This window comes from Oryza brachyantha, chromosome 12 (genome assembly GCF_000231095.2).
Source record: "Oryza brachyantha chromosome 12, ObraRS2, whole genome shotgun sequence".
In the NCBI taxonomy this organism is placed as follows: Eukaryota; Viridiplantae; Streptophyta; class Magnoliopsida; order Poales; family Poaceae; genus Oryza; species Oryza brachyantha.
The window spans coordinates 2,158,769-2,182,580 of record NC_023174.2 but is presented as its reverse complement, the minus strand read 5'-3'; the positions used below and the strand labels follow the sequence as shown (position 1 = coordinate 2,182,580).

General features: G+C 37.0%; 1 protein-coding gene across 1 annotated transcript; it reads right to left on the bottom strand.

Moving 5' to 3' along the window:
* Positions 1–2,868: 2,868 nt before the first annotated feature.
* Positions 2,869–10,574, bottom strand: LOC102705397 (cationic amino acid transporter 6, chloroplastic-like). Its single transcript, XM_040529531.1, has 5 exons — positions 10,092–10,574; positions 8,458–8,680; positions 7,259–7,610; positions 5,755–5,986; positions 2,869–3,680 (listed from the first exon to the last, which is right to left on the bottom strand). The coding sequence occupies exons 1-5, from the start codon at positions 10,507–10,509 to the stop codon at positions 3,133–3,135; spliced, it is 1,773 nt and encodes a 590-aa protein (XP_040385465.1). The 5' UTR covers positions 10,510–10,574; the 3' UTR covers positions 2,869–3,132.
* Between the last annotated feature and the right edge of the window lie 13,238 nt (positions 10,575–23,812).

Below are 23,812 nucleotides of genomic sequence, written 5' to 3'. Positions count from 1 at the left end.
TTCAGTTGGTTTTAATGCGTCACTTAGGGTTATTCCCGGTGGCAGTACCGTTCTCATTAAATATGGTGTGTCATGTAAGCAAATTTGATAATTACGAAGAGGAGGAGGGAATAAGTTTTATCTACATGAAATTGGGTGTAATTTTCAGGATTACGAAACTGCTTGAAACTTGCATTGGAGGCTAGAGTGTTTCGTTATAGAGATTTGCTCCGGTTCAACAAATCGAGGTACCGGTATCTAGAGGTACCAAATCACTTCTCACCATTCGATCATTCGATCTAGCTGAGTAGGATGTACACTGTAAGATCCAATGATCAGAAATGATTTGGTACCGCGAGGTACTAGTATCTCGAGATAATTTTTGTTACTTTTTATTGAACTGAAACAAATCTCTTCATTATATATGCATCCAACCAATCATATGCAACACTATTAAATGCTATAACTTGCCTATATATGAAACTTGAAATGAAAGTGTGCAATTGATTCAATCAATCCAAACCTATTTAGTACACATAATATTCTTGGAGAGCGTGAATTAGAACTCTCCAGTAAGAATCACCTTAACATGGGCAAGCAATGCATGGTCTATTATTAACTTTCTTAAGAATTCAGCATATTTTTGTTCTAGATAGTGTGCTATAGTCATTGTGAAACAGAAATTCTGTCTTAATGCACTACCCACACTTCCTTCCGTTTGAAAAAAAATATAGCAACAATTTTAACTTAATATATATACCATAGTAATTTAATGAATGGTATTGTGAATGTTAGTACAATTTTCTATAAACTTGATTACACTTAAATCGATTGACTTAGGACAAAACTAAGATTATTTATAATATGAAATGGACATACATCCTTTTCTTCTTATTTTTTCCATTCCTGATGCTGACATTGTGACACTGCCACTTTCTTCCTCTCCCAATTCCCCTTTCCACCGAAGACAAAGGAATATATCTTGGTCCTTGGAGCAGATATGAAGGTTAGAAATTTATATGATTTTCCTTCTGAAAGTTGATTGATGTATAACAATTTGTCTCTTTAATTAACTAACGGATTACTTGCCGTTTAGATAGGGAGGTTTTCTAATTCCAGATTTTAAAGTAGGAAGTTGGATGGAGATGCTCTTGGGTAATATCCACGCTTGTGCATACTCCAAAAATATTTTATAACGAGACTGCATAGTTCTCAGTTGCCTTGAAATAAAATAATTTTTAGATAAATTTCTGATGGTTCGGATCACACCAAGATTCATGGAGCTACAAGATTTTTTTTGAGAAATATTAGTATTTTAATAGAAAATCGTAAAATTGGAGGCCGTCCGTGGAAAATCACAAATTTAGCGTTATGTCAAACTACCATAATTTGATAGGCCCATATCGAACTGCCCCTGTTTGATAGGCCTTGGACAGGTGCCTGTCGAACTGGTGGTGTTCGACAGGTGGTCTGCACCAGTTCGACAGGGGTGGTGGGAGAGTCCTATCGGCCGGCAGCACTTCGATAGGCCTCTAGGCGCCAGGTGGTGGGCCTAGTCGAACTGCCGTAGTTCGATAGGGTACCTTGTTAAACAACAGAAGTTCGACAGGGACCAATCGAACTACGACAGTTCGACATGGTGCTAAATTTGTGATTTTCCGCGAACGAACTTTAATTTTACGATTTTCCATTAAAATAATAATATTTCTCAAAACATTCCAGCTACAACACCCTTCCCATCTTATCTCTTCTCTCCTTCTCTGATTACTGGGTCCCACACCGTCCATACTCCATAGTCTCCTTTTAGACATGCATAAAAATATGTTGTTTACCCCTATATTTTTTTAAAAATGTTTAAATGTTCATGCAAACATTTGTTAATGGTTTCACTGTGAAAAAGCATTTTTTTCTTAATTACTCCCGGTGCATGCATGGACATGTTAGAGAGTGAGGGGTAGTTTAGTCATTTCAAGTGTTCTTATAAGAAAGGGATAATCCCTTCCATGCATCTTAAATTTTGGCTAATCTCTTCCATGCCTCCGAATTTTGCTTACTTCCTTATATACACCCAAAAATTAGCTTTGATCCCTTCCATACCCCTCCCTATTAGTTGGCCGTCTAATTTCTATAAAATTGACCATTTTACCCTTTAGATAAACATATAAATTTATGAATTATATTATTGAAAACATAAAAGTTTATTTCATGAGACTATTAGTAGTTATGAGTTTGCTATGCGCTACATTATTTATGAAAAAAATATTTATAGATAATTTATAAAAATAAGGAGTATTCATATAAAGACAGGACTACCCATGTTCACGGTATTTTTTAAAAGTGTTCCTGATAAAAAATATATTGTCCTATTAAATTTCAAATAAAAAAATGATTTATTATATTGTTTTATTTTAAAATTCATGTCAAATTTTTTTCACTAATTATGTTTATCTCATTAGTTACGTAAAATGCACGTACTGTGCACTTAAATAAAAATTTCAATCGTTTTTTAAACTTATATTCAAACCTAAATCATCGGGCATTGAAGTCATTTGTCACAAACTTAACAGTTAAATAAAATAAAACCTAACGGCAAGGGTATAGAATGGATAAGTTAAAATTTCAGGGGTACAGAAAGGATCGAGTAAATTTCAGAGGTATAGAAGTAAGTTTGCATGTGTATACGGGGAATTTACCCTATAAGAAAATATAGAAAAAAATAATCTATTTTAACAGTTATGGTTATTTTAAAGGTATGTCACTGGTTATAATATTATTTTAGCGAAGGCCACAGTTCTAGGACTATTGTCCGAAATAGCAAAAAGCTCGGTTGAAGGTGTCATTTGACATCGCAATTCCCTTTGAGAGTATTTTGAAGAAATACCATGTACATTTTCTCAAGGGGATTTTGCACGTTGCATATTGAAAGATCCAGTTACATATCGCTCTTCATTTTTCTGTCTCACTTGTCTATTTCCTTTTTTTCATGTCACCTTGTTAGCTTCTTGAATTTCTTTGCACCATAAAAAAAATACTTTGAACCTGAAATACTACAGCAAAAAAGAAAAAGAAAAAGAAGAAGAGAAAAGAATACTAGATACACTTAACCAGCTGTCCCTACATGTCAGCCACCCAACCCTAGCTAGCCAGCCAAAGCTACACCTTGCAGTCATCGTCGAGCACCTTGGCGCCGTCGAGCGCCGCGGCCTCGCCGCCCTCCTCGGCGTCGTAGCTGGCGTGCACGCTGTAGAGCACGTAGACCAGCAGCGCGGCGGCGGTGAAGAAGCCGAAGCGGACGTAGGAGGGGCGGTCGAGCGAGCCGAGGAGGAAGACGTTGAGGAACACGGACGCCGCCGGCACCCACGGCATGGCCGGGACGCCCCACAGCTCCGGCCGGTGCGCCTGCGGCACCAGGACCTGGAACGCGCCGACGGCGGCCACGGCCACGGCGCCGCACGCCACGAGCAGCCCCGTCCTGGCCCCGCCGTGCGGCGCCAGCTTCCACAGCAGCGTGAAGCAGAGCGCGGCGAGGGAGAAGGCGAGCAGGAACGCCAGCGTCCGGCGCGAGGAGGACGGGCCGGCGGCGTACCGCCGGTAGACGACGGCGTTGGCCACCATGTAGAAGACGAAGAGCGTGCCGATGCAGACGAGGTTGAGGAGGATGTCCAGCTCCGTGAACAGCGCCAGCGCCGCCGTGAAGACACCTGACGACCACGCCATAGGACCAAACTGTCAATTCCCAAATCTTAACAGGGGTCAAAGTGATCAAAAAATTTATACTCACTCTTTTTTTTATTAACAGAATTGACTTTTGAATATACGTTTGACCATTCGTTTTATTTTAAAAATAAATTATTATAAATTATTTTACCATGATTTGATTTATCACTAACGTAAATTTAAGTATGATTTATAATTTTACATATTTGCAAAAAAAAATTAAGTAAGACAAAGATCAAGTAGATCTAAAAGTCAACAGAGTCACGGAGATACTATATAGTTATTCTTACCCATAAAAATGAAGACTGAAAAATAAATACAATTTTGGTTTAAAAGCGAAAATATGGGCGTGTAATATCGTGGTGTCAATGTCTTGACAACCTGAATTAATTAGCTAGGAAGGGTGCAGTCCAGAAGTCAGAAAAGGGTCACGCGGGTTCAAACTAATTTAAATCACGGAGGATTTATGAGCAGAGGCTACATAATTAGTCCCAAATCACGGGATAAGAGTGGAATTCAAAGACACGGGGGGACTTTCAGCGTCTTCTCGCTGATCCTCCTGCTAATCACCCTACACATTCCCAAACAAGGCCTATCAAAAATCAATGGCAGAGCGACTTGCAGTTGCAGTCAGCGTGTCGTTATCCTGTACCGTGAGTTTGACGGATTAGTTAGCTTCTCTTAATTAATTACTTACATCTTTGGCTAGATCAAGATCATTTGGCTTTTCATGGTAAAACTCAAATAGTTTATTTGCAAAAGAAATTGTAAATAAAAAAATATATATATATATGTATTCTACTATTCTTAGTGATATAAAAGTTAATTTTAAAAAATAAACTTTGGTAAAAAAGCTCTAAAATAAACTTTAAATTAAATTTTAGCTTATAAGTATAAGCTGAAGCGAAAATATAAGAAATCGGTAGATATGACGTAACAGAATAAGAGTGACGTGATAGTTGATACGTCGATCCATAGAAAACCAAGAAAATTGTTATACGTCCTACCTGACGTACGACTCGTGTATTATAGTGAGTTGTGATATACGGTGTAACGAGTTAGTATATGGCTTAGTCGGACGTATAGCAGCGTCCAAAAACCAAATAGATCCTAGGTCAAAACGACGTGATGAATGACACGTGGATCGTCGTAACACGAGGGAAACTCTGGCCTCTCACTGCGTGGCTGGCTGAGTTGGATCGGTGTGCGTACGTTGGCGCGGCTGTGCCCTCGATCGATCGTCTTCTTCCACGCCGATCGAGCAGCAACCACCTCCAATGTCTTTTATCCCGTGACACGAGAGTCCCATGGTTTTCTGGTTGGTTGGTTAGCTTCCCTGGCCGCAATGGCTACCCGCCAAAGGCGACTGTTAGTCCCTGTGTGAACAGGACCACCTCCACGCCACTTGACCCAAAAATAAAACCACCAAAAAAACATCTCCAAAGTTTTAAATAACTTTGCTCTGATATATATTAACCGTGGATATAAAATTTGTAAAAGACGGACACAGAAATATTTGTCGTTTATGATAAGATTGGGTTAAATTTCTAAAATTTCGTTCATCAATAATTTCTTAAATGCTTAGTTTAAAGGTAAAATAAACAATATACATATATTCTCCTTGAAAAATACTATCATAATATCATAAATATATCATATTTTATAAATTTATTTCAACCCAAAATTGTTTGCCAGAATTTTAAAGTTTAACCAAATTTTATCCTGGACGACAAATATTTTTGATCGAAGGGATCACTTTTCTATAAGAGGCAGTATTACCTCCACTTTTAAGTGTATGGAGCCATCCCTTTTACGTTTAATGTTTTCTTATTCACCTTACCAAAAAAAAACCACGTAAGCAATCGCTTATTTTGTTTTGGTTTATAATATTATTAGAGATACTTCAAAACCCAACTTTCATTTTTAACTATTTACAGTATTTTTTTTCCAATTAGACGAAATAATAAACTCCATATTCAAAAGACAACAACGACATACACATAATAACATGAAGAAAAAAACAGAGAGAACAGATAAACAAGTAGCAAAAGGGATCACCGAGGAAGGCAGAGGCGTTGATGGGGGTGGCGGTGGCGGGGTGCACCCGGGCGAGCCAGGCCGGCATGACGCCGGAGCGGCCGATGACGCAGAGGTACCTGGCCTGCCCCAGCATCGCCACCATCAGCGACGTCAGGATGCCGAGGCTGGCGCCGCCGCCGATCACGTTCGACACCCACCCCCACCCGGAGCTCCCCTTGAACGCCCCGGAGAACGGCGCCTCCGTGTCTATCTGCATCCACCAAAATCACATCTCTATGTTTACAGATAATTCGACATTTTTCTCATTGACAAATTATTTAGGTTGATACTCGTGAGCCTCGTAGATTTTTTTTAATACTCCATCCATCTTCAAATGTTTAACGCCATTGATTTTTTTATACGTGTTTAACTATTCGTCTTATTAAAAAATTTGTAAAATATGCAAAGCTATATATATATACATAAAAATATATTTAGCAATAAATTAAATGATATAAAATAACTAATAATTATGTAAGTTTTTTGAATAAGATGAATAGTCAAATATATATAAAAAAGTCAACGGCGTTAAAAGGAGACGGTAGGATATCCATTTGTCTGGAAAGAAAATACAGTGATCCTGTGAATGGATACATTTTTGACTGTGGATTCGTTCTACATCCCACAAAGGTTGAAAGCAAAACAAAGGGGAGAGGAAAAACGAAAGGAAAGAAAGAGATTCGTGTGCCACCCTCCTCTTCCAGCTAGCTAATATATATTCCCCAGAGTTATCCTCTATCACCAAAGCCTGAAGTCTGAAGAATTATTTTTTGTCCGTTTTTATTGTTCTGGGAGAGCGAGACTACTCTTGATTGTATAAAACATAAGATTACAAAACATAGGAAAAACGTAGGAACGACCGTTTGATTGGACCACAGAAAAAACACATGAATTTGAGAAAAGATATAGACTCAAAGGATTTTTTCCATAAGGTTTAACCTCTTGTTAAATTTCCTCCAAAACTTGTAGAGGAAGATGCATTCCGTAGGAATTTCATAGGATCTCAAAGGATTCATTTCTTTGATTCAAAGGGCTTTATAGAAAAAAATCCTATAGGAATGAAATCCTTTAAAATTCCTATATAAAATTCTTTGAATTAAAGGGGGCCTAATCTTCTTTATATATACTATATTATTAGTGGCTATAAAATCAACATCATACGATTATTTTAAATGTGAATCTAATGATGTCATATGCATTTCATTATATACATAGTAATTCCTTCGCTCATTTTTTTTTAATTGACGCCGTTGACTTTTGGATCTAGGTTTGACCATTTGTCTTATTTAAACAATTTATATAATTATTGATTGTTGTTATGATACTAAAGTTATTTTAAGTATAAATTATAAGTTTATATATTTAAACAAAAGTTTTAAATAAAATAAATAATCAAATATAAATCTGAAAGGTAACGTCGTAAATAAAAAAAAGGATGTGTACCATTTTAAGTATGGTAAGAAAGCTGTTGTTTTATGCTTACCGCGTCGTAGGGGAGGAGCATGGACATGGAGGCGGCCATGAGGCAGTAGAGCAGCGTGACGAGCACGACGGAGCCGGAGACGCCGACGGGGATGTCCCGCGACGGCCGCTCCACCTCCTCGGCCATGGTGGACACGGCGTCGTACCCGATGTAGCTCAGGTACACCATGGCCGCGCCGTTGAACACGCCGGCGGCGCCGTGCGGGAAGAACCCGCCCGGGTTGCGCCCCGGGTCCGCCGGCGTCGTCAGGTTCCGCGCGTCGCCGCGCCAGAACCCCATCACGATCACGAACAGGATGAACGCCACGTGCACCGCCGTCAATGCCATGTTCACCGACGAGCTCTCCTTCGTGCTGCGCCCATAACCCAAAAAAAAAATCAAAATCTGTCAGAAAATTCTCTCTTTTTTTTCTTCCTCGCAAGAATACTGTCATGCTGACAGATGAATCTTGGTCATGGGAAACATCGCTATCAGAACTCAATCATCACGTACTAATCGATTCTCCTCAGCAAATCACCAATCATTCGAGAGGAATTGTATTCCCCTCTTCCCAAAACCTGACACACATTTGTGCAGAGGCCAGAACCAAAAAGAGTGGTTCTTGACCTGTTTTGACTAGATACGATGCCCAGAGCATAGGAACACAAGGACACAGGCCAGCCCCGGCCAGCCGACTTCTCTCTTTTGCAGATTCTTCCTTTGGACCAAGCATTTGCCACAGAAAACATTCGGTTGTGAAAGGAATGGAGGGCAAAAGTGGCATTTGGAAGGAAAAGAAAACAGACCGACCATGCGACAAGATGCTTTGTTTCAGAACAAAATCTCTCAATCTTTTTCTCTTTCTTTTAGAGGAGGAGTGGAGGACATGGACAGCAGAAAATTCGAGCAAAATAATTGGCACCCCTGCACACACATTGTTTGAACCTGAACCTAGTAGAATCTGCCAAGAAGAAAGACACAGGAGCAGTTGCAGAGTTTGCAGATCAGACAAAGGCATGTCAAAAGTTGGTTGCACTTGCTCTAAAAATTTTGCAGCACAGAGCCACAGGAAGAGACAAGAAGCCTGACACTTGTGATGACCAAAGCCAGCACAATTTCTACTGCATTTCAGCAGCATCTCTGTCCATGAATGAAAAAAAAGCTGAAATGCTCTCTCTATCGTGTCGTGGCAACGAGCGTGCGTGGGTGGGTGCGGTTACCTGTAGCAGATGCAGACGGTGATGAGGAGGATGACGCCGACGGCGACGAGGTCGACCTCGTTGAAGCCCTTGGGGAGGCCCGGCACGGCGATCCGCCACTTGCTCGGCGCGTCGACGCCGACCGCCGTGCCCAGGTACGCCGTGAAGCTGCGCGCCACGGCGGCGTTGGAGAAGACGTACTCCATGATCAGGTTCGCCCCCGTCAGGAACGCCGCCAGCTCCCCTGCATTTCACCAAACCCAACCTCTCCTCAATCCATCTGGAAAACTAAACCCATGCCACGTTTCAGACTTTCACAGAGAGCAGCAGGATCATCTCAAATTTCTGAATTTTATCACACCCACGTTAGCGGAGCCCCGTTTTTTCGTTTCTGTTTATTTTTATAAACTAAAATTTAAAATTTTAATATTGAATTTAAAGTTTTTTCATCGTATTTTATTTTTCAGTCTTAACTTTTATATTACTGAAAAGCCATATATAAAAATTTTATTAATAAATTATTTTTTATTTGCAAATATATATTATTTGACATTTTTCTCCGAATAAGCCAAATAATCCCTCCCTGCGCCTGTTCAGTGCTGGATGGAGTGAATGTGAAAAATGATCAGCGAGTAAATGGGATCTTTTTGGTCCTAGTGGACAGAAAAAAAAAGGACAAGCGGTTTGGGAGATGCAAAGGAACAAAGAAAGAGACTCGCAAGTCGTAACATTATTTGGATATGGACATGAGCCCGTGTAATAAAATTTGTTGGGAGTCACAATCTAGCCCAACTCCCTTTTTATAATCCTTCTGGTGTGAGTTTCTGAAAAAGAAAAATTATTGATATAGAACCTGTTGACATATCTACGTGCACGTAATAACTAAATAAAGTTGGCCAGTATTTAGGCCTTGCTACTAGTTTTGGAACGCTCAATTCCTTCATAAAAATAATAAAATAACCAAACCATCCGTAGATTTTTTTTTTAAAAAAATACACATCAAATTTGAAGCCTAAAATTTTTGACATAAGTCTTTTGAAATAAATAAAAAGGTGAAACAACAAGTCTACCCTTTTAGAAAATCAAGAGCCAATATGGAACCATCAAGATTCAATACTAGGTAACAACATCAGGATCGAGCAGGCAATTTCTTGAGCAAGAGAAGAAGACATAAATAAATACAGGGAGGGCACCATCAATCAGCAAAGTACAGGTATTCTAAAATTTATCAAACCAAATAAATAAAATAATCGAGCAGCACAAAAGGTCAAGAGAAAATGAACAGTTTAAAAGGAAACTGCCGTGTTCATATCAGTACATATATGTACAACTCACACACACGCAACGCATGCATAAATGCGCACAGAAAAAGAAAACTGAAATCAACTTTCTAGCTAGTGGCTAAACCGAAGAATGGGGAAAGAGCAGATGATATATAGATAACTATCAAAGTATTCGAGTAGAGAAAAAAAAGAGAGATAGAATCCAATTTTTAATGACGTAATTGAATGAAAGAAACGGACAAAATTTGAACAAATTTAATGAAGAAATGAAGAATTGATGCGAAAAACCAAGAAACAAAATGTTTAGTTTAGGAAGAAATAAGTGTGTGTTTATCAAAAAAAAAGCCATGATCTTGGCGTGACGCGGCTCACCGAAGGTGACGCGGAGGTAGCTGAAGGCGCCGCCGGCGACGGGCATGTCGACGGCGAACTCGGTGTAGCAGAAGGCGGAGAGGAGTGCGCAGAGGCCGGCAATGGCGTACGACACCACGACGGCCGGCCCGGCGTAGAGCCTGGTGGCGCGCCCCGTGGTGACGAACACCCCGGCACCCACCATCCCGCCGAGGCCGAGCCCGACGAGGTCCGGCCACCGCAGCGCCCTGGCCATGTCGGCCCCGGACCGCGCCCGCACGCGGCTCATCTCCTCGCCGGGCGACGCCGCGGCGCACGCGCGCGCCGCCAGCCGCCGCGGCGTCTGCGCCAGCGCGCGGCCGTACGCGCGCAGGCTGGAGAACGAGCCCTCGTCGCCGCAGAAGGCCTGGGCCGGAGACACCAGCGCGCCCTTATCCATGGCTGGCTGGCTGGGTGGGTTGCCGATCCGAGCACTGGCTGCGGCGGCGATGGCCGCGGGGGCGTCGAGGAGACGGAGGGAGAGGAGAGGAGAGGAGGCGTGGCGAGCGGCGCGTCGGGATCGGTTTTTATAGAGGCAAGTGAGCTAGTGAAAGGGGGAGTAATTTCCACCATTTTACAAAATTCTACCACCGGTGAAACGTCACGGTAAAAATGGATGCGGAGTACTTTTACTTTATACGGGAATTCTCAAGGTCAAACTTGACCAAAAAAGGTTTATATACTACTCCCTCCGTATTTTTTTATACGACGCCGTTAACTTTTAGGTACACGTTTGACCGTTCGTCTTATTTAAAAAATTATATAATTATTAATTATTTTGTTATAATATGATTTATTATTATAGGAACTTTAATTATGCGTTATAATTTTGTATATTTGGATATAAATTTTGAATAAGACGAATAGTCAATCGTAATCCTAAAAGTCAACGGCGTGATATATAAAAATATGGAGAAAGTATTACAGTATTTTTAACTGCTTATCTGAGTTTTATCATCTATATTAACATTTAGATGACCATCTAAAACCAATTATCTACTCTTGTGATTAAATGTTAAGATATAAAGGGAGGAGATAGAACATCTGTATTTCGAGTTTCTCTTTTAAATATGAATGATGTTTTATTTAGATGATAGGATAAAGTGTTTTCCCCCTCACATACTCTATTTTTAGGATGTACAGCGAGATAGAATATCTGTTGGGAATGCTATTTGCGTATTATTCACACCTAAAATTTCAAATTTATATTTAAGGGTCTGTTTGGGGAGCTTTAGATTCTGATAAGCAGCTGCTTGGTAACTAGCTTCTGAGAATCTGGAAAAGCTCCTAAACCCAGCTTCTTCAGATTTTGGATTCTTAGTTCATTTTCGAGAAACTACAGATTCTCAGAAACCGTGGACCGTTTGGGGCAGCTTCTGGGAAAAGCTGCAGCTAAGAGAAGCTCCCCAAACAGGCCCTAAGAGTCTTGAGAAAAAGTATGTAGAGAACTAAAATTTTAGTGTAGAATTTTGATACCTTGAGATATGTGTATATATGTTAAAAAAACTCTTAGTTTAAGATATTTTTATACTAGTCTATTTACTAATAATAGAGATATTCTTTTACTCATAACCCATTATTTATCATGGTTGCTTATTCATTTGTCTTCGACAGATCATTTGTCTTCGACTTACCTGTCGTACCTCAACCGATCAGACTAAGGATTTTATTTTGTTTGTGAAATAATTGAATTATTTTATGGTTTCTAGATGTATTCTCAGTTTTAAGTTTGCAGTATATCTTTATGTTTGAAAAGGATCCGGACCATAATTTGGAAGCTTTTGAACAAGATATTTTGGTGGGAAGGATTTGGTAGACCTAGAGATTATATTCTGGTGCTAGGTAATTTTTTTCACAACCAAATCCAAAAACTCCACCTTTCTATGTTAAAGAATTACTAGCTATAATTAATTCTTATTTCTAAAGGAGCCTATAAGATCTCTTAAGCTATGTTTTGGAGAAAAGAGAACATTTCAGTTCCTATATGAAATTTGAAGTGTTTTCAAATGCTTGTTTGGTTGTTTGTTTTTTTTCTTTTTGCAAATTCCAACTAGGGTGCCATATGAGGATTAAGGATACTTATCTTGGGTTCCATTGGTTATTAATTGTGCCTTAACATAATTAAACCTCTCTAAAGAGGCTACCTCCTGCGAGCGAATCGAGAACACAAACAAGTAATCTGAATATATTATGAATATAGATGAATCTCATACGTTGGGGGGTCCTATAAACCAACCTAGCAGTGAAATTATAAATAGCAGAATAATATAAAAGAACACAACCCTAATTCGACAATGACCACTGAACATAAAGGATCTAGGGTCACCAAAGTCCCCTGGACACATCCCTATTGGACTCTAATATAATACAAGGCACAACAGTGTAAAAAACGTTAGTGCACCACCCTGACAATATATATATATATATATATATATATATATATATATATATATATATATATATATATATGTATGTATGTATGTATGTATGTATGTATGTATGTATGTATGTATGTATGTATGTATGTATGTATGTATGTATGTATGTATGTATCTCATGTTTTTTCGACTATTTCCATTGACTTAGAACGAATATTGACATGGTACCAAATCTATTCAAAATGTAATCTCGTTAGCTTTCCATTTCATATGCAAAACATTGAAAACAAAATAAAGATATAGCCCGAATGACCAATTTAGTGTGGCATGCTTCTGTATCTCGAGGTACGTGTACCCGAACTTGATATGAATTGGCCCAACATATTAACTTAAACGTCCTTGTCGATCTTACCATTCTTCTAGCTTCTTGCCAATTACTTCCTAGTCCTCCCCATAATTCCTAATTGCAATTAAATTACTATATATAACAATATTCAAAATTACACTAAAAAAGTACTTAGGAATAATCTCACATGTTATTTAATTATTGCTCATGGGCTCTAAAGGTTGAACCATGCACAACAACTTGAGTAGTGCCATGTGTACTCAAAGGAGTAATATCCTCACCTTAAAAGCTCATTCTAGGTACAGATGTCCAACTTCGTTTATACCCCTATTTGTAGTGGAGTACACCATTAATTTGATAGAAGCAGTTCATCCACATCCAAACACGCCAAGGCCTAAAACAGCAGACGCTGGCCACAACTTGGCTAAATATCACCACTGTGATGTATGACTGCATCCGATTAATTTGCATTAATACATGTGAGATCTCTTTGAGGGGAAAAATATTAATTCTGATGGGAAATTCACGAGATATTTCCACAAGTATATCTTGAATTCGATGATTTAAGCCGTAATTTTCGTTACAGATGGCAAAAAACTCATGTGTGGGTGTGTGTGACGATTGTGAGTGTGACGATAGTCGCTTACGCAATAACACAATTGAATTTGTTGATGGTCGTCACCATCTTTTCGTTTATGGTTATGCTTATGTTTATAAGCAAAATTTCAAATTTTTCATCATAAATTTTGAGTTGATTTTAGGGTTTTTCATGAAGTTTATTTTTCAGGTTTGATTTTTAAATCGCTAAGAGCACGTATATAAAAGTTTTATTTATAAATTATTTTTTTTGCTAATCTGGCTTTTTCGAGATTTTTTTTTGGCGTGAAGTGGAAGTTTAATTTGTGATGTCCCTTCCTCTAGTATGTGTGTGCCTACGCGGCAAACGTGCAACCAAAAGTGGCGTTGTTGTTGTGTTTGTCGATGTCGATAGCTTTAATGTAAATGTAAGCCAAAAGTGAATTTTTCGTGGTTTTTCTTAGTAATCTGTCCCGGCCATTTGGATTAATAAATTCGCAAGTCCAATTTCCTCTGCGCCTATTGGTGATTTTGCAATCCTAGGTGACATTCATCTCCAGTGTGGGCTCCTCATGACATCAAAAGATCTTCCACAATGCAACGGCCTGACACTTGATAAACTAATATTTTGTGTGGTATTTAATTATTAGTCTTTGTCATTTTAAATAGTTATTTTAAAATACTGAGATGGAACATATATATATATATATATATATATATATATATATATATATTATGTGTGTGTAAAAAAATTACATCATACTTTTATGAACGAATCTTAAATATAACATTTTCATTTAGTCAATCAAGGCAGCTTTAAATTGCACTGACTAAAGTTTGACGACATTTCTTGAAAGGAGATCGACAGCGAGTCGACCTCCTATTTAAAATACCATAAATTATTCTGTTGGCAGCACTAAATTATATCCTCTTCAGGAAACATGAATTATACGATTTATCATTAATTAACAGTACATGCTAAGCATGTTCTTGCATCATGAAAAAAAAATCTTATAGACAACGATGTTGACTTATTTGGTACTCACCTCGTCCGAAAATACAGCTATTTAAAACTATACAAGTAGATTAAGAAAACAAGTAAAATAAAGTAAGACGGCAGATGATTATAATTAGTTAAGATAAGCAGGTATATAAAAAAATAATAGATTAGTTAAAATGGAAAAAAATACAACTATATTTTAGAATAACTTTAAATGACAAAAATATCAATATTTTTGGCAAATGAGATTCTTTACCGTACCGTAGACTGACATACAGACTATATACAGTACTGCAAAGGAACATGCTATTTGACGATAGCAGCTAGGAGTTAAAGACTTGATAGGGCATGATTTTGGTTTGATGAGAAGGGCGGCGGCGGTAAGCTGGAGGCTGGAGCTATATACTACGCCAAGGAGCAACCTTGCTGGGTGGGTCCCGCTTGGTGGTTGGACAGTTTCTCCGTCTCTTTCCTTTGTCTTGTACCACAGAGTACTTCCTTCCCTCCGTCCTAAAATAAACTAATTTTTTATTTTTTATCTATAATTTTTGACTCTTTGTTTTATTAAAAAAAATTTATAAATGATATTTTTGTTTTTATTAGATGATAAATTATGAATAGTATTTTACGTGTGATTAATTTTTTCTAATTTCCTAAAATTTTTTTAAATAAGACGGATGATCAAACGTTGAACACAGAAATCGAAGAATTGGATTTTTAGAGAGATGGAGAGTACTCTCCTTCGGTGGTTGCTGCATTCATGGCTTCTCTGCTGCTGCACACAAATGATCAATCATACTCTTACGCATCAATATATTCTCTCCGTCCTAAAACAAACCAAATTTCCCTTTGTATCTATAATATTTTACTATTTATCTTATTCAAAATTTTTTTACAAATAATATTTTTGTTTTTATTAGATAATAAATCATGAATAGTACTTAACGTGTGACTAATTTTTTTTCATTTTTTAAAAAAAATTCAAATAAGACATATGATCAAACGCTGAACACGGGAACCGAAGAGTTAGCTTATTGTGGAACATAAGGAGTATATGTGATCCTGGCCAGCTAGCTAGCTACCAAAAGTTAATACTCTCTCTGTTTCACGGTACAAGAATTTATAGACTTGCCTAGATTTATATGGATACTAATAAATTATATATATTAATCAATTGATGAATTTAGGTAAGGCTAGAAAAGTCTTACGATATGAAACGGAGGCGGTAGCTATTAGTAAAACCTCCATTGAAAGTGGACAAAATAAGGTGAATGTTTGGCCAAATGATTTATTTGTAAATGAAAAACAATTTATGAATAAAAGTTTTATATATATAATTTTACTAGAAAATAAATGGTGATTGCCAAACGACATATTTGTAGATGAAAAAATATGCATATTCTAAACGATTTAAAAGCCAAGGCTGAAAAATAAACTTCGGTGAAAAAACCCAAAAATAAATTCCAAATTTATGGTTTAAAAAATAAATTTTAGATTATAAACATAAGCATAAGCAAAAAAGATGGGGTATAAACTTTGGTGAAAAACTCTAAAATCAACTCAAAAGTTAAGGTTTAAAATTTAATTTTGGCTTATAAGTATAATCATAAACATAAGCGAACAAATTATTGGAGACACTGTACATTTAAGCGATCAACACAGTCACCCCATCTTCGCTTTTACTTAACCTTACGAGTCAAAATGTGAACTTTTAACTTTAAATTTTGATTTTGAGATTTTTTACTAAAGTTTATTTTTCAGCATTAATTTCTAAATTACTAAATATACATATATAAAATTTTTATTTATAAATTATTTTTCGTTTATAAATAAATATGTCATTTGATTTTTTTTCATAAAAGAATCAAACAATCGACCCTTAAGAGTTCTCCTGTCAAACAAAAGCAGAGTTAAGGGTTCAACATTCTTTTGATAGGTTGAATAAAGAGAGGGAATAATTAAACGGGTATAGAGGACTAACGGGTGCATTGCTTTGGCTAAGCAAAAGGCGCAAGTTGAAGCTTACTGCTATCGCACAAATATAACCGTCTGCACTAACAATCATGTGATGGTTCTTTTCCTACTTGTGTCTTCTCTTTCCCACTTTGTAGCTATCCTTTTCAACATAAAACAAAGTCAGCTAGCTAGGAGAAAAATATGTTTAATGTATTTAAATATTCCCAGATAGTAGAGGTAAATTACATACCAAAAAAAAATGAAAATCTTTGTCAGTAGGGAGGAAATGAAACCATAGCTAGGGGAGAAAAGGACCCAGTGAAGCAGAGATAATTTTGATTAAACTTATTTCCCAAAATAAGTTAACTACTTTAGGCGTAGAAGGAAAGAAACCAAAATTCACCATATTTCTCTCCTCCGCCCTGCTCTATCCAGTATTGCATCGTCTCTCCTTGCACACTGCCATCAAATTGCCATCCTTTCTTATTGCTAGTGCCAAATTTGTCCTTGCACGATGCCGGTACGTATTGTAGCTATCTAAAAGCCAAAACTGAAAAATAAAGGGTGATTGTAGTATATTGTAAATAAAAAATAATTTATAAATAAAATTTTTATATATGTATTCTCAAAGATCTAAAAGCCAATACTGTAAAATAAACTTCAGTGAAAAACTCTAAAATCAATTCTAAATTTAAGATTTAAAATTCAAATTTTGCTTATAAGCACGAGCATAAACGAAAAGATGGGGTGTAAACTTCGGTGAAAAAACACTAAAATTAACTCAACTTATATGTCCAAGCATAAACATAAGCGAATAAAAATATCTTTTCCATCCCATAACTGGTTAACATTTATATGTCAATTTTAAGGATCTGTAGACATAGAATAAGTTAACTACTTTAGACATAGAAGGAAAGAAACCAAAGTAATTGAAAACATGCACAATTATCACATGTATTTTCATCATCAATAGGGTAAATAAACTAGACCATAGAAATAATTTTACTTGAGTACTAGCCTATCTAAATTTAATTAAAGTAGCCACTTATTGAGAGTGCATAATATTATTAGGTGATCTATCGTCTCTCTAAAAAAGATATTGAGATCGTGTCATGCGAGATTGTTTGAGACACAATTAATTCCTAGCATCCTTGCTTAATGTGTAAAAACAAGCTAACGCTCTAGTCATCTACTGGTTAGGGCACAACCAAAATTTAAAATGTGAAACCTAATTATAGAGTTGAATTCGAGGTTTTTTTGTTACAGCCTATTTTTGTAAAATTCTAAGGCCAATAATGGATCTGAAAATTTTCTAGAGTCAGCAAATAAATGTGCAGTCAATTATAGATATTGTTGGGCACTAGGGCTATTAACGAGCCAAGTTGCTGAGGCTTGAGCTCGACACAAGCTCGAGCCGAGACTATTCCACCTTCGAGTTTCTAATCAAGCTCGAGTTTGATAGCCAAGCTGGATGGTAATTAGTATAGCATATATTTAATGATAATTTTTAGTTAATCATATTAATAAATTAATAGATAAAACACAAAGATTAACGTATCTTGCTAATATATGCTAATTTATGGTATAGATATATACTAATGTTTATTTATCCATTATTTTATTAGACAACAAGGTTAATAAACAATAAAAACCATCTATAGTCAAGCTTATTAAAAACTTAAGCTCTACTTAGCAAAGCTCACGAGGTTTGGTTTAGCTCGAGCTCGGTTCGTTTAGAGCTCGAGGATTGACAAGTGATAGTAGGTGACATTATCTTTTTTTTTCTCTTTTTGAGACTGATATGATATGGATGGAAACTAGTTATACTATGGCATTATCCGATTGGCCGTCACAGATGACCATCACCATTAATAGCCTTACCCATGCAAGATGACAAGTGGACCTTCATACCTGTTGTGCTAACGGATCATTCTTCCTAGGGATAGCCATAGCACTATGTCCCCGAGAAGGGTGCCAGCCCACTGTTTTCCTCCTGATTTAACCCCAATCCTCTGTTAAAAATCAGCTTCGTCTTTTGACTTATATTAAGCATAAACGAAACGATCTATTAATAAATAAAAAATAATTTATGGTTAAAATATTTATATATGTGTTGTTAGTAATCTGATAGTAAATGCTGAAAAATAAACCACGATAAAGAAAACCTCAAAATCAATTTTAAATGTAAGGTTTAGAATTCAAATTTTAGCTTATAGACATAAACATAAGTGAAAAGATTAGCATTGTCGCCTTGCCCCTCGCAAGGTCGGGAAATGTTCCGATCTGAAGGGTAATTTATTAAAATCACCATGGGTGTTGTCTCTAGCTGCTACCTTTGTTCGAAAAGAGAAGCATTTCTAGCTTGTTTAGCACAGATTAAGATTGAGAAAAAGATTACGATGCCACTTAATATATGAGGAATATATGAGATGCAAGGATATGTAGAAGGGGATAAAATAGATTAAATGTTAAATGAGAAGTGACTGATGGAATAATTAATATTGTGGATAATACATAAATACTTGTATTTTAGTATAAGATTGAAATCCCAAAAAAACTTACATTTTAAAACGGAGAAATTATTTGCATACCACAGCTACTTACAGGAGATGAGAATGAGATGAGATGCGGTGGGATATTCTGGTACACCATAGGTGCCCGGGCTTATTCTTTCTTGTTATGGATAGGAGTGCTGATGTGCTGTGCTTTTCTCGAGAACTTAAGTAGGCCTCCATCATGTACGTTATCCTTATATCGGTTGCTGGTGTGGACATACATTGTTTCTCCTATGTAGGGTAGTGTAGATGTAAGAAGACACATCGTCGCGCGTACACCATCTTATCATGCACACATATATACTCCACATGTATATGATGATGTATTATACATAAATCAGTCATTTAACTGCATTTCAGGATACATGTTAGGAAAAAGTTTGGTAGATGATAAACAAGAATACTATTTATATGAGCTTAGGAAAGAAACGTTCAATGCGACATGAAAGATGGAGCATAGTTGGTACCGTAGATCATGTATTTTCCCAAGATGATGTGGCAGTGAAACATAGCCCCCAATGAGTGACATCTCAAAGATGCCAATTATATTGAACCGACCTCATAGATACCTACATAGTTGCCGATTTACGATACCAACTAGCACCTATAAGCATGATATAGGTGATGGTTTTTCTACACAAACACCCATTAGGTGGGCCTCGAAACAATAAGCATCAGTGTCGATTATTAATGTAAACCGACACTAAAAGAATAGGGGTACCGATGCCTCCTGCAGGGAGCCAGTTGACGGTTGCGAAATCGGTACTATGAATTCTCATCAGCCGACACCAAAAGTGGTCACGTAGTAGTGTAGGATTTATAAAATATAGAATATTTTTCTATGTAGTCGTTTTGAATGAAGAGTTACATGTCTTCCTTTTCCTTTATATTTCTTTTGTGACAAGTATAATTATATGCATAATTTATTCATAGTCAAGGAGGACATCCATTGAAGGTCAACTATAGTTCAAGTATTACTAAGACCTTATGTAACCACTAGGCTACAGGCCCTTCCGCAAGAGTGGCGTGTTGACTGAATGGCAAATGTTAGGGCGAAAGAGAAGAATTTTTCCGCCAAGGATTTGACTTGCAGCGATGACCTCGATCGCTGTCAGTATTCATCCGTACACATGTGTACTATCAATGCAAAAAGGTAATTAACACGAATACGGCTGATTAAACCTAAAATGTTACTCGATTGTAAGAAAAGTTCATATGTGCACAAAGTCCTTTAGGCTGCCGAACATGCATACACATCGATTGTAGTTGATTGTTACAGATAAATCTCCAAACCTCGGTGTTTACCTTGGATTGGAGAAAGATTTGTAGAAAAACTAAAGGAAAAATCCCTATGAGAGCCCTTTAATTTGATGGTGAAATTTGTCAAAAGGAATTTCAAATGGTAGGAAGAATTCCTCCACATTTTAGAGGAATTCTAGCGGGTGGTCTCACACAGATATTTACAAATTAATTACTTTGGTAATTCCATTGCACTTTGTCTCCAGAGGGTTTGCAATATATCATGTGATTGTTTCTCGGTTATCATGGTCAGGGGACCATTGATTTCTCAAGCCTAGGACTTGATAATGGAATATACATCTTTTAGATAAAATTTCGCTAAAACATAATACTTTCCTAATTCAAATTTTAGCCATGCATGGTGCTTAAATTCGAAAGGAAAAGGTTACCAACTTTCGGCTACCTACTATTGATGAAATAGTCTGTTGACAATGCATTGCAATTAGCCCATGCATGCCACTTTATGCCTGAAAACCTTATCAGCACTACCTCTGTTCAAAGGTAGAACTCATTATCGACTCTTATTTGATCCACGTCAGTAACATGAACTTATTTTATAATGATACGTACAAAGGTAAATTCAGTTATGGTTTCTTCATTAATGCAATAAAATATTTTTTATTACGTTAGTTTACATTTTATCCACTTTCATACAAGAAAGTTTCCTTTAATAAATGTTAAGAGTCGACTCCAAGCCGTTGTCATGTATGACAATGGTTTTTCTCTCTCCTTCACTCTATTTCCTTCACGTCATTACATCACCAAATTTGCTTACATGACGATTGAGAGGGTTAGCTAATAAGCACATTTATACATATCCTTATACCTACCTTATCTTTTCCCTTAATTTACTTGTGAGCCAACAACATGGATGCATACATGAAGAGAAGAGCAAACTTTCTTTTAAATCAACAACAAACCTAATTGAAACCAATAACCACTATTTGATGGCATCAAATCAAATATCCAAAATCTTGTTCTTAGGATAATAGTAGCCATGGTCCACTACAGAAGCCGATCTTGCACCTAATTAATCACCATTATTTTGGGACCAGATTTGGATTGTGCTGCATACCACTCTCCAAAAAGTGACACTGATTCCTAATATACTTGAGCGCCCACTGTTTTGCTGCTATGCACATATGCTTCAATACTGTTTATGTGGCTTAATTTGCATGCATGATCATCACAGAAAGATATGCAGATATGCTTCTTAGGCATCTGGATTTGTTTAACTGTTCTTGCCACACTTAACAATTTGCATTGATCACAGCACTTTTTCAACTAGGTTGGACTACAGAGAAAAAAAACATATGTACTCAAGATTCTGCCAAAGATGGTCTTCTAATTATCAAAGAAGATAGGGCAAATTTTGCTACAGGGCATCGAAAAAACACGTAATTAGCCGGTGGACACCGTAAGATCACGAATTTGCTGCAGGGCACCATAAAATATGGTAATTAGCTACTAGGCACTCCGGCCAATTTTTTATTATGTTCGTAGTAAAATTTTTAAAAATGACGAGATTATCCTCAGTGGCCAACCCGTTATGCGCCCTCGTCACCACCGTCATCGCCTGCTCACTTGCCCTGTAGGCTAGGGTTCGGGTCTGGTGTGACACCGATACCAACTGGGTCTGGTTCGACTAGGCCCAGTCGATATAACGGGTTGGTCACCGAGGGCAATCTCGTTATTTTTAGAATTTTTGACTCCAAAAATAATAAAAAATTGGCTGGAGTGCTCTATAACTAATTACCACACTTTTGTGGTGCCCTACAGTAAATTCATGAGTTTATGATGTCCACCGACTAATTACGCGTTTTTCGATGCCTTGTAGCAAATTTTGCCAAGAAGGTATTATTGGTTCATGATAGCTAAGCTTATGTACTCACTTACATTATCAAAGAAGATGACAGACTCTCCCTCGATATTATTGGATCATGGTAGCAAATTAAGCATGCTACGTAGCCATTAGAGGAGATTTCTTATTTATTTGTCACTGAAATTCTGGTAGAATACTTATTTGCGGTTGATGTCTGACTGATATGTGGGGTAAGAAATTAATATCACATTGTTTAGAAAATAACATGTCCTATGCATGTGCTCGTTCTATCTTAAAATATAACTATTTTTTATCTTGACAAGATTTTTGAGATGCTGCTTTGATTTATAATTTTTATAATAAAATAGATTATTTCAAATAAAAAGAGTTGCATATTATCGTATTTTGTTTAATAATAAATCTAGTAGTACCATTCTTACACGATCAATATTTTTGATGGTTAATTATTAATAAATTAAAATTTAAAATGTTTAACTTAGCACTAATTAATTAGTTATATTTCCGAATGGGTGGAGTAGTTATTTTGAGCTTGAGTTGAAGGTCTTGATGCTTTATGGAGCTGCAATGGATGAACACTAATCGCTTGGATCTTTATAAAAAGGATTATACCAAATGCAAGAGGCCATATTAATTAATATCTAGATTTGCGATCATCCAAAAGGGCAGAGTATATATTCTTTCCTATCACAAAAAGGTACCATGCAAAATTAAGGATATCGACAAACTACATATGAACAAATATTCTCCTACATCTTACTTAGTAACCTATATATTTTTAACAAAGGGATATATCCCTATGCATACATGTTGCTTATACAAAATATACTAAGTTAGCAACTAGCATGATAAACATATATGATGCTAGCTAATTAACCTCAGAAGGAATCAACAAGGTAGGATGGGAGCCAATGAGTCGATGAAGATATCAGCCACACTTTCTCAACTAGATCATATCAGTTTACAATACAAATATCACTAGCAACTTGCATGCATGTATCTAGCTAGCTAGCTTTCTGCCATTTTTAAGACAGTTAAGTTAGTAGGCTAATTTAGAGCAAGACTAATAATATAGTCAGCAAGCAGGCTGTAAGACTCTTAATTTATAACCTATCTCAGTCCATCATACAGCAGTTAGTTGTTCATGATTATCAATACATGACTCGTCTCTCTCACAAAGTTTTTTGGTTCTTGTGTCTGAGCCGGCTGTAAGCTTACAGTGCGTTTCTCCTCTCTCCTCTCTCATCTCTTCTTCACCTTAGCATTTAGTCGGCTTATAACGTGCTATTATATATTTATATTTGCTCCAAGTCATTTTTGAAACAAAACTCTTGATGCTGTACCGACCATGAGCCAGCTAGATATCGATCAGAACCCCACAAAGCTATAAGCTAGCTTGATGAGGACATTGGTGAACAGCAGATCGTCTTTTTCTCCAACAAATCAAGGGGTCCAATGCAAGTAGCTAGCCTCCAACCCAGAGGTTGGATGCAATATGGGTGAAGGGACCATGCAACCATCGATCGACCGGCTATCAACCGATCAGTACTTGCCTGATCTTGCCCAAATGATTGTGCTGCTCTGCACTACAGGACACGCACAACATCTTCCAACTTAATATGCTGTTTTAGTGCTAATTAATTTTAAAATAATTCTGTTTGGTATGTATAGTATGTCTTGTTTAGCATAGGTGGACCTAATATATCTCTGGGGACCATTGGTAGCCACCCGAGCATATTTTCGTGATTGTGTT